At 42.4% G+C, this 12,927-nt stretch overlaps 1 protein-coding gene across 2 annotated transcripts in view; it reads left to right on the forward strand.

The window, feature by feature from the left end:
* Positions 1 to 777: 777 nt before the first annotated feature.
* Positions 778 to 12,927, forward strand: part of ophn1 (oligophrenin 1) — a 51,145-nt gene continuing 38,995 nt past the window's right edge. For both annotated transcript variants that reach the window (XM_020485236.2, XM_031826517.1), the window contains exon 1: positions 778 to 1,280. In XM_020485236.2, coding sequence (XP_020340825.1) covers positions 1,127 to 1,280 — 154 coding nt within the window. In that variant the 5' untranslated portion in view covers positions 778 to 1,126. The remainder of the gene's footprint in view (positions 1,281 to 12,927) is intronic.

A 12,927-nucleotide genomic window follows, 5' to 3' on the forward strand; every position in this document is an offset into this window, starting at 1 on the left:
GAAATGTAGAAAAATTTGAACGAGCAATGTCAGAGTCTGGAATATAAATATATATATATATGTATATGCTGATGTGTATAGACATTTTTATAGAAAATGTGTTTACAGCAGCAGTAAATAATAATGCTGCATTCATAACAAATTGGTAATTACTAGTTGTGAACTCGTAAATACCAGTTGTATGCATTTACTTGCTTTGAACTTGTTGAGAAATGCTGATTGGCTAATGGCCAACAAGCTTCGTCAACGATACACTAAAGGTACAGCTTTCATGCATTAAAACAAATTATATGTTCAAAATCTATATTAATAGTTTGCGTTTTATAAATAATGTTTTGTTGTTGCATTTAACTGTGGAAAATGCTGTTATGGAGGTAATATCCTTATTAGGGGAGGTCAGCATGTGGGAGAAGTTGGAGCTCAGAGATTATAGAGGAGTTTCCCACTAGTTACTAATTACCAGTTGGATTTTTCCCAGTCGTTTATTTTGACCATTTATGAACACAGCATATTCGCAAATTATGGAACATTTGACTATTCAAGAGCATGGGCGTTGGGCATTATTATGGTTGAAGTGGTTCAGAGAACAAAAACGTATATTGTCTTGCCTTGTCAAGTTGACACGAAGTAAGCACAAATTAATAGACAAAGGCAGTCAAATATCACAATGTATTAACATATCTACAATTTTATGCAATCAAAATCGTGCATATGGAAAATATTTTGTGTAGCTGTCCCTTTAAGAATTCTACTATGGGTGTGAAAGGAGGATGTGCTTGGCCAACCCGCTTTTCGCAAGTCACTATTTTAACCCCCGCAAAAAGGAAAAAGTATCCAAAGGAAAAATACATTTATGAGATGTAAAAAACGGGACCCAGATATACTCGAAGATACTTTGTAACAAAAATCACCTAACATTGTTAATTTGATGAATGAATGCATCAAGAATCTCTCATCAAGAATTACTGCGTTTCACGGGTCCGGTTCGACTGCATTCGTTTTTTGAGGAGCGGGCTAACCAAATCTCAACTTGGAAAATTGATCAATGTTCTGCAATATGTTGTTTTAATGCGAAGACTTCTCATTCCAGCATCTAGGCAGCTGCACAGGATTCTACAAATAAGTAATGGGGCATCCTCCGCTTGAGTTCAGCGACTGCTATGGGGATAGTCCGGATTTTAGAGAAAGACTAAAATGCTATGAATTAGAATTGGAAAGAACAAGCAAATTTCTCAAAGATGTCATCAAAGATGGCAACAGTGTAATCAATGCAATCAAGGGTAAGCTTCTCTTTTTCTCCCCTTTTTAATGTTTTACTTTATAGGCTGTTTGTGGCTCACGAGACAGCCTACCCACTGTTTGTAGGAGAGGAACCTCATTGTTGGGCAATTGTTTCCAAAAACAAAGCCTGCCTGATGCTTTCACTTGACCACTAGATAATCTGATTAGATATGGTGAAGCAGAGCCTGACAGATGGAAAGAATCTACTCTAGCCAATTTGAAAGATGCACACTGAGCAGTGGTGTGAAAAGGGGAGAGGGCTGGCCCTCTCCAAATTAAACCCATCTGACCCCCCCCCCCCCATCTGTTGTTCTGATGGATTACTGTAAAAATACATGTGTGAATGCACTTCAACCACACGTTCATAATTTGCTGAATTGCAGCTGAATTACGAGAACACAATTTCAACCAATTTATCAGCCTAACATTGAACTTTTCTTGATAAGAAATGAGTGGATGGCAGTGGGCTGTGACAGCAGAATATTCTTTATGCAACCTATTTAAGATGTAAAAAACATGACCTGATAGACAAACTAAAGCTACATTGTAAATTAACTCTGAACTCTGGTATGACTCATCCCATGCTGACTTGTGCATGTTTACCTTTATTTAACTAGGCAAGTCATTTGAGAACAAATTCTTCTTTTCAATGACGGCCTTGGAACAGTGGGTTAACTGCCTTGTTCAGGGGCAGAATGACAGATTTTTACCTTGTCAGCTCAGTCATTCGATCTTGCAACCTTTCGGTTAGTAGTCCAATATTCTAACCACTAGGCTACCTGCCGCCCCACCTGTGACTCATGCACCTTCTATCCTATGCTTCATAAAGTCAGTCCAAATCCACAGAGCACTGATGGTGGATAGCCTATGGAGTCAAGATCAGGAATCATTTAGAGTCCTTATGTAGGTAGGAATAAATGTTTCAATCATTAGAAGAATATGATCTGATGTTTGCTGCACAGTCTATAACCACACCCAAACCACATGCTAAACAAGCATAAGTAAACAATGGAAGCCCTTAGTGATTCCTTATTATACACAAGATGAACTTGTAGCATACGTTATAACCATGTTTTTGTCAATGTTGTCGTGCTCTGCGTTTATTATCCATGCCATGGTCCTGTCTCTTTTCCTTCCTGGTTTCTCTCCACCAAAACCACTGCCATATGATATTTTACTCTACATATAAAGCGAGAGTGCTGCCTTTGCAGGTCTCAAGGAAGCAAAAATGTAAAACTCATCAACCAATAGTGTTTGCCCTTGTGTTTACAGAAACTTGGTTGATGCCTTTTGCACTGTTGGAGTTGATCTTACTTAGGCTACTGAAGGCTAACCTCAGTATTTCACCAAAGTACCACTGTGCTAATCCCAAACGTCAGCTCTTGGACATTCTCCATGAGTACCACTGCCTCTTGGTATAGGACCAAATGACTGGAACAGTATTATCATTGTTTGACCCACCAAGATTCCATTCCGTAGCCGAATTCACCAATGTCAAGCTTTTTATCTTGAAAACAGAAACTGCCATTGTAAAGAGAGATGAAGTGCTGAGTAGGGGATATGTCACTTATTCAGTCTTGGTGATAACTGGGGGTCACTTGAAGAGTGTTCATTGTCGAGGTACATGGGATTGGTCTCAAATAAGAGTCCCCCGTCCCCGTCCCCCCCTATGATATACTGATTTATCATAAGTCATAGGCCTAACAACACCCATCTGGTGGTGCAAACAAGTCCACAGTGAGTCCCCCAAGATTTTTTTTGTAGCGGTGGTAAAGTTAGTGTGGGGGGTGGGGGTGGGGGGGGGGGGGGGGGTAGTGGGCGTGGCCAATGACAGTCTCCACCCATACATTTTAGAGACCCTTTTGGTTGCTGAGACATAATGTTGCTGTTTTAAAGCTGCAATTTTACACATTAGTGGGCCAGCATCATTACATGGGCCAGCATCCCTGTGGAACGCTTTCGATGCCTAGTAGAGTCCATACCCTGCCAAATTGAGCCTGTTCTGAAGGCGAAAGAGGGTGCAACTCCGTATTAGTAAGGTGTACCTAATGTTTTATACACTTAGTGTTGTGTGGACTTTATCAAAAATTAAAAACCCTAATTATAGCTTTTCCGTTGACTGCAAGGATGGGTTATTATTTCAAGTTTTTCTTTTGTCACATGTGCAAGTACAGTGAAATGCCTTTCTTGCTAACTCAAAATCTAACAATGTGTCATGACATTGTCATAAACCTACCCCCCAGGCCAATCATAAATACCTCTTTCCCCCCTTTTTCCTCTCTACCCTACTGAGGTTACATTTGCAAAACCCTTGGTTAACATAGAGATTCTGGGAACGTCAGTAGGTGGGGGGAAATGAACTATATTCTGGTAATCCAAACAATTGAACATATGCGGTGGTACTTAATGAATATGATGTCAGTTCGGTTGTCATCTGAGACATTTTCATCAATGATAAGATGACATAAACTCTACAGTGGAAAGTCTACACATCAGAGTTATCGGATTCACATGGAATTGTTCAATTTAAATGTTTGAATATAAAATTATTTGATGGGGTGAAATGTGATTTTTAGCTTCTAAAATGTGACATTTGGGTTTTCATAAGATAGGGCTGCTCAATCAGGGTCCCTCTCCTATGAAGGGACAAGGGCTATATAACTTTTCAAACACACCCTCCTCTCCCTTCCTATATAAGCCCTTGACGACAACATATCTTCCTGTTCCGATGATGTGAGGATGACGATCCTATGTCAGAATGGTTCACATAATAACTACAGAACAAAGCAAACATCAGCATGAGCTTTGGTTGAGAATGGTATGAACTTTGAACTCTTATTCACTACAGAAGTGATACCTCCTAGCCGTTGAGTTAGCAACAGCTACTGCAAACGAGGGTTAGGAAGGAACAGGCAACACGGTCTTCCATCTACCACCAACCTACTGATGCGCAGCTCGGAGTAAATATTTATTGCATTTTCCTTTTCCAAATGGGCGGTAATTAGGAAAGCATAAGATACTGTATTTACAATAGCACAGCTTTTTTCCTTTGTTCCTCAGTCTCCTGCTCTTTCACTCAACCCAGCCCCTTTTCCATTGTGTAACAAGCTGTCATATCTGTTCCGCCCGCTAGGGACGTTTTCCTTTTATGATGTAATTTGTAATCAGGTTATGATTAATTGTGTGCATGTGTGATTAGTTAGGTATTTAGTAAATAAATAATTAAACCCAATTTTGTATTGCTGATTCAACTTGTTAGCCAGGGTTCGTGCAGATAAAATAATTTTCAGATGAGACTGAATTGAGGTGACGATTGATATTGACTACTCAATGTAAAATATTACTAGGTCTTTAAGAGTTTATTCAGAAGATAACAGCTCTATAAATATTATTTTGTGTTGCCCGACTCTCTAGTTAATTACATTTACATGATTAATCAGGTAATGGTAATTACGGAGAAATTATTTTATAGAATAGCATGTCATATCACATAATCCGGCATAGCCAAAGACATGACAAATGCAATAATCAATAATAATGTAATACTAGAAAAACACAAGAAATATGAAGAACACAAGTGTAAGCATACTTTAGTATATACAGGGTCAGTACCAATATCATATTTACAATGTGCAGGGATACTGGAGTGATGGAGGTAGATATGTGTAGGGTTGACTAGGCAACAGGATATAAGATGCACAGAGTAGCAGCAGCTTGTATGTGAGTGGGTGTGTGTAGAGTCAGTATAAATGTATGTGCATATTATGTGTGAGTAAGCAGAGGATCGAGTGAGTGTGTAGGGCCCTGTGAGTGTGCATATAGAGAGTGCAAAAATAAAAGGTCAATAAAGATATAAGGTTAACACAGTCTGTGTAGCTATTCAGTCACCCAAGTCATAGACTGTTCTCTCTGCTACCGCACGGCAAGCGGTACCAGAGCATAAAGTCTAGGACCAAAAGGCTCCTTAATAGCTTCTACCTCCAAGCCAAAAGACTGCTGGACAACTAAACTAATTAAATGCCACCCCCACCCCCCTTTGTTTTTACTCTGCTGCTACTCTCTGTTTATTATCTATGCATAGTCACTTAACAAATTACCCTGACTAACCTGTGCCCCTGCACATTGCCTCGGTACTATCTGTATATCGCTTCATGTTACTTTTTGATATAGATTTTTATTTTTATTTTTTTACTTTAGTTTATTTAGGGCTTGTAAGTAAGCATTTCAAGCATTTCACTGTAAGGTCTGTTTTATTTGGCGCATGTGACAAATAAAATTTGATTTATTTTGTTGGCTATTTATCAGTCTTATTCCTTGGGAATAGAAGCTGTTCAAGAGCCTGTTGGTGTCAGACTTGATGCACCAGTACCGCTTGCCGTGTGAAAGCAGAGAGAATAGACTCCAACCACCCAAGCCATAGACTAATGATTTTCCGGGCTTTCTTTCCATACCGCCTGATATAGATGTCCTGGATGGCAGGGAGCTCGGCCCCAGTGATGTACTGGGCTGTCCACACCACCCTCTGTAGTGCTATGCGATTGAGGGCGGTGCTATTGCCATACCAGTCAGTGATGTAGCCAGTCAAGATGCTCTATGGTACAGTTGTAGAACTTTTTGAGGGCCCATGCCAAACTATTTCAACCTCCTGAGGGGTAAGAGGCCCTGTCACACCTTCTTCAGGACTGTGCAATTGTAGACTGCGTGTGTGGACCATTTTAAGTCTTTAGTGATTTGGACTCAGAGGAACTTGAAGTTCTCAACTTGCTCCACTTCAGCCCTGTGTAACAGTATTGCCTTCTGTCCCTCTCCTCTCCCCAACCTGGGCTTGAACCAGGGACCCTCTACACACATCAACAACAGTCACCGGTGGAGCGATGGGTAACAATGCTTCAAAAAGCTCTGGTCCTTGCAGAGCAGGGGAAACAACTACTTCAAGGTCTCAGAGCTAGTGACTTCACCGATTTCAAATGCTTCTAGCGCACACCGCTAACTAGCCAGCTATTTCATACCGGTTTCACTAGTCTGTCTGATATCTTGGGCCTCCTCATTGGCACGCCTCTTCTGATGTAATTTAAGAAAATATATTTGGCAGCAGAGCAGGAGACGGCAATTAAGCAGTGGAGCAACGTTCCTAATTCTGGGTCCAGCGGAGTAGGCTGAACCTGAAGCTGAGTTTGCCCTCAGCTCTTGTAGTGTTTTACCTTGTTGATCTATGCCCCAACCTTAAGAACCATTCTAACCATTAGCATGTCCATGTCTTATCTGTATATTATACAATGGGTGGGTCTAATCTTGAAGGCTGATTGGGTAACTGCATTCCAGCTGTTGTCTATTCCACAAGTTACCACCGGCTAAATCTATGACATTAAAATGCCTATTTACTCTGTTTCATCTGACTGTGCAATCCACTGTCTCATCAGCCCAGCAAAGCCATTTCTAAACTTGCTCTCCACTATAAAAAGCATCTAGACATTATCTCACATTTCTTTTAGACTAACATTTGTTTTCAACAGCGGATATTTGCATAAACCTTGCTGTCGGTCTCTCTGACATTTGCAACATTGTTTTAGTATTCAAATTCGATCTCTAGCTGTTCCATAGTAATGAACGTGTCGGGACGAGACGCGGGCAGGCAACGTTTCTCAGCCAGTTGAAACCATGAATCAGCTGGCATCATTTTTATGATCTATACAAAGAAATGTCAATTTAAAATTTAAAAAAATTAAGTGCAGCTTAATATCAATTTAAAATGTAAATAAATTAAGTGCAGCTAGTTTGCAGTCTTTCCAGCTTTGTTTTGAAGTGATTGTTAGCTGTGTTGTTGGCTAGCTCCTCTAAACAACGGTGTCCTGACGAGTGAGCAATTTTTCTATGCCAGGTGAAATCGTGCCTAATTGCAGTCATTGTATGGATGTATCCAAATAAATGTTACCAGAAATCAGCTTATGCAAATGCAGCTACTTTGCTGTTATTCTGGCTGCACATTTGATGTGGCTATAAGTTAGCTGTAGTTGGCTGGCTGGCTGGCTAGCTAGCTAGCTAGCTGGCTAGCTAGCAAGCAAGGGATAAGGACGTTGCCAGCCAATTTTGCAATGGAACATTGAGAAAAAAGACTGAACGATTGGGTACTAAACGGCTGGGAACGAATAGAATATTAGGGAGGTAAGGCAATGAATAGGCCATAGAGGCGAAATAATTACAATTTAGCATTAACACTGGAGTGAAATCAAATTTTATTTGTCACATACACATGGTCAGCAGATGTTAATGCGAGTGTAGTGAAATGCTTGTGCTTCTAGTTCCGACCATGCAGTAATATCTAACAAGTAATCTAACCTAACAATTTCACAACAACTACCTTATACACACAAGTGTAAAGGAATGAATAAGAATATGTACATAAATATTTGAATGCGAGATGGCCGAATGGCATAGGCTAGATGCAGTAGATGGTATAGAGTACAGTATATACATATGAGATGAGTAATGTAGGGTGTGTGAACATTGTATAAAGTGGCATTGTTTGTGGATAGTGATACATTTATTATATCAATTTTTCCATTCGTAAAGTGGCTAGAGTTGAGTCAGTATGTTGGTAGCAGCCACGCAATGTTAGTGATGGCTGTTTAACAGTCTGATGACCTTGAGATAGAAGCTGTCTTTCAGTCTCTCAGTCCCCGCTTTGATGCACCTGTACTGACCTCGCCTTCTGGATGATAGCGGGGTGAACAGGCAGTGGCTCGGGTGGTTGTTGTCCTTGATGATCTTTATGGCCTTCCTGTGACATCGGGTGGTATAGGTGTCCTGAAGGGCAGGTAGTTTGCCACCGGTGATGCGTTGTGCAGACCTCACTACCCTCTGGAGAGCCTTACGGTTGTGGGCGGCGCAGTTGCCATACCAGGCGGTGATACAGCCCGACAGGATGCTCTCGATTGTGTATCTGTAAAAGTTTGTTTTTAGTGACAACCCAAATTTGTTCAGCCTCCTGAGGTTGAAGAGGCGCTGCATTCTCTGGAAGGCAACCCTTGCTCTGATTTCATCTACCTTGTTGTCAAGGGACTGGACATTGGCAAGTAGTATGCTCGGGAGCGGTGCGCGATGTGCCTGTCTACGGAGCCTGACCAGAAGACCGCTCTGTCTGACCCTTCTGCGGCGCCATTGTTTTGGGTCGCTGGCTGGGATCCGATCCTTTGTCCTGGGCGGTGGGTCAAACAGAGGATCCGCTTAGGGAAAGTCGTATTCCTGCTCATAATGTTAGTGAGTTGACGTTGCTCTTATATCCAATAGTTCCTTCCGACTGTATGTAATAAAACCTAAGAATTCCTGGGGTAACAATGTAAGAAATAACACATAAAAAAACAAAATACTGTATAGTTTCCTAGGAACGTGACGCGGCCATCTCTGTTGGTGCCAGTAGATATACTGGGTCCAGCAGAGTAGGCTGAACCTAAAGCTGAGTTTGCCCTCAAAAGCATAAGAAGATGCATAACAATATGGGGATGAGGTAGTTGGGTGTGCTATTTACAGATTGACTGTGTACAGGTACAGTGATCAGTAAGCTGCTCTGACAGCTGATGCTTAAATTTAGAGAGGGCTTTCCTAACTGACTGTATATATTGGTTCCTGATTTCCCTGAAAAGTTGCATATCGCAGGGGCTATTCGATGCTAATGCAGAATGCCACAGGATGTTTTTGTGCTGGTCAAGGGCAGTCAAGTCTGGTGTGATCCAAGGGCTATCTGTTCTTAGTTCTCAATTTTTTTTGAAAGGGGCGTGCTTATTTAAGGTAGTGAGGAAAGCATTTTTGAAGAGCAACCAGGCATCCTCTGCTGATGGGAGGTCAATATACTTCCAGGATACCCGGGCCAGGTTAATTAGAAAGGCCTGCTCGCTGAAGTGTTTTAGGGAGCGTTTGACAGTGATGAGGGGTGGTCGTTTGACCACGGATCCATTATGGACGCAGGCAATGAGGCAGTGATCGCTGAGATCCTGGTTGAAGACCGCAGAGGTGTATTTAGAGGGCAAGTTGGTCAGGATGATATCCAAGAGGGTGCCCATGGTTACGGATTTAGGGTTGTATCTGTTAGGTTGCTTGATAATTTGTGTGAGATTGAGGGCATGTAGTTTAGATTGTAGGACAGCTGGGTTGCAACTCCGCCCCTTTTGGCAGTTCTATCTTGTTGGAAAATGTTGTAGTTAGGACATGGACATTTCTAGATTTTTGGTGGCCTTCCTAAGGCAGGATTCAGACACGGCTAGGACATCAGGGTTGTCGGAGTGTGCTAAAGCAGTGAATAAAACATACTTAGGGAGGAGGCTTCTGATGTTAACATGCATGAAACCAATGCTTTTACGGTTACAGAAGTTAACAAATGAGAGTGCCTGGGGAATAGGAGTGGTGCTGGGGGCTGCAGGGCCTGGGTTAACCTCTACGTCACCAGTGGAACGGAGGAGGAGGAGTAGGATAAGGGTACGGCTAAAGGTTAACTGGTCGTCGAGTGCGTTCGGAACAGAGTAAAAGGAGCAGATTTCTGGGCGTGGAAGAATAGATTCAAGGCATAATGTACAGACAAGGGTATGGAAGGATGTGAGTACAATGGAGGTAAACCTAGGCATTGAGTGACGATGAGAGAGGTTTTGTCTCTAGAGGCGCCAGTTAAGCCAGGTGAGGTCACCGCGTGTGTGGGGGGTGGGACAAAAAGACAACCTAAGGCATATTGGGCAGGGCTGGGGGCTCTACAGTGAAATAAGACAATAATAACCAACCAAAACAGCATTAGACAAGGCATATTGACATTCGGGAGATTCATGTGTAGCCGAGTGATCATAGGGTCCAATGAGTAGCAATAGGGGAGTCAGGGAGTCGTTCGGTAGTCACTACTACACTAGGCGAGCTGGAGACACTGCGATTCAGACATCTAGCAGGTCGGGGCTAGCAGATGGGCCTTCAGCGGCGGCGCAATGGAAGAGCCTGTTGAAACCACTTCGGACGATTTACGTCGGTAGCATAGGGTTGGGAGGTATCCAGATTGTCATACCTTTTCTGTACCATACGGTATATCCGAATGTGCACACAAGGAGCGCTATTAAAAAAATACATTTAGTCAACAGGGCTCTTGATCCAGGAGGGGATTGAATGTCTCTGCTCTAACTAAGCTTGATCTTGACACCTAGCCAATTAGTTAGCTGGAGAAAAATGAAAACACGAAGTACACAAACTCTTTGTTCCTTTTAAAAACCTGCTGTATATTGTGTTCTGTAGCTTAGAAAATAAATCATTGTTACAATACATAAATTACAGAATTCACAACACACTGTGCCCTCAGGCCCATACTCCACTACCACATATCTACTAGACAAAATTCATACAGTACAGTGTGTATGTTATCGTGTGTCTGTGCCTATGTTTGTTACTTCAGTCCCCAATGTTCCATAAGTTGTATTTTTATTTTCTTTTTAAATCTGATTCTACTCCTTGCGTCAGTTACCTGTTGTGGAATAGAGTTCCATATAGTCATGGCTCTATGTAGTACCGTGCTCCTCCCATAGTCTGTTCTGGACTTGGGGACTGTGAAGAGACCTCGGGTGGCCTGTCTTGTGGGGTGTGCATGGGTATTTTAATCATACAGCTCAGTCCCTTCAGCTTGTCAACACCTGTTACGAAAACGAATAATGATGTCAATCTCTCTTCTACTTTGAGCCATGAGAGATTGACATGCATGTCATTAATGTTAGCTCTCCTTGTACTTTTAAAGGCCAGCCGTGCTGCCCTGTTCTGAGCCAGCTGCAATTTTCCCAATTCCCTGACCACACTACTGAACAGTAGTCCAGGTGCGACAAAACAAGGGCCTGTAGGACCTGCCTTGTTGATAGAGTTAAGAATGCACACTACCGCTTTATTATGGACAGACATCTCCCTATTTTAGCTACTATTTTTATCAATATGTTTTGACCAATCCAGGGTAACTCCAAGCAGTTTAGTCACCTCAACTTGCTGTCATGACCATCATTAATGTGGTTGATTGTGACATACCACATTCAATTATTACACAATTAAATGGATCATATAACAATGAAGTACCGTAATTGCTGGACTATTAAGCGCACCTGAATATAAACCGCACCAACTGATTTAAAAAAAAAAAAAAAAGTATTTTGTACATAAATACGCTGCACATGTCTATAAGCCGCAGGTGCCTACCGGTACATTGAAACAAATTAACTTTACACAGCCTTTAAACGAAACACGGCTTGTAACAAAAATAAATAGGCTTTAACGAAATACGGCTTGTAACAAAAATAAATAGGCTTTAACGAAACACGGCTTGTAACAAAAATTAAACAGCAGCCTACCAGTAAAGTCATTGGTCACTATCTTCCTCCTCCTGTGCACTGAAACCACTGAAGTCATCTCCTTCGGTGTCGGTGTTGAATAGCCTCAGAATTGCTTCATCCGATGTTGGATCGTTTTCATTGTCGCTCTCGTCCCTTTCATCCGGAGGCAAATTCCCCGCTGAACTGCCCTCAACAACACGCAGCAGTCCAGCCTTTCGAAACCCGTTGATGATAGTGGATTTTTTGACAATGCTCCACGCTGTCAGGACCCACTGGCAGACTTGACCATAAGTGGCTCTTCGCATGCGGCCCATTTTAGTGAAGGATTTCTCCCCACTTGTCATCCAAGCCTCCCACTGAACACAGAGCGCCACCTTAAATGCACGATTTACACTGATGTCCAGTGGCTGCAAATACTTTGTTCCCCCAGCTGGAATTGAGTTTGTCCTCTTGATGGCTTCTTTCACAGAATCTGTTATGTGGGCCCTCATGCTGTCCAACACGAGCAATGCCTTGTTCTTGTGAAAGAATCCTCCGGGTCGCTTGCCGTAACACTCCGTATGCCATTCATGCATTAGGCCTTCCGTCATCCATCCTTTCTTGTTGACTTTCATAACAATTCCTCTCGGGAAGTTTTGTTTTGGCATCGTCATGCATTTAAAAATCAACATCGGTGGAAGCTTTTCTCCCGATGCCGTGCAGCTCAGAACACAGGTGAAGTGCGTTTTTTTTTCATGCCCAGTTGTTTTCAGCGTGACGGATGATTCGCCTTTCCTGTTGACAGTCCGAGTGAGAGGCAGGTCAAACGTCAGGAACCTCATCCATATTTATGATGTCGTGCGGGCCGATGGAATGCTCCTCTATCTTTGCATCAGTGAATTTGCGGAAGTTTGAAACTTTTTCCTTGTAGTCGGGAGGGAGCTGCTGACACAGACTCATCCGTACCCTGATGGACAGGCCCATAAATCTTAGACACCACGATGGTCCACCTCTAAAATCCTCAAACTTCATTGCGGTGGCGATTTGTTTTGGCTTTCAGTCGGATCTGCACAGTTGAAACACCTCGGCCGTCTGCTCTCTGTGTGTTGACCCAGTCTTCAAGCTCATTTTCTAGTTCGGGCCATCTGCTTTTCTTCCCTCTGAAAGCTTTTGTCGTCTTTTTGCACTGAGTCAGTTCCTCACGCTGCTGTTTCCAACGTCTTATCATTGACTCATTAAGGCCAATCTCCCGTGCAACAGCTCTATTCCCTTTTCCAACAGCCAGATCGATCGCCTTCAACTTGAAAGCTGCATCATATGCATTTCTCCATGT

Source organism: Oncorhynchus kisutch, linkage group LG6 (genome assembly GCF_002021735.2).
Source record: "Oncorhynchus kisutch isolate 150728-3 linkage group LG6, Okis_V2, whole genome shotgun sequence".
Taxonomy (NCBI): domain Eukaryota; kingdom Metazoa; phylum Chordata; class Actinopteri; order Salmoniformes; family Salmonidae; genus Oncorhynchus; species Oncorhynchus kisutch.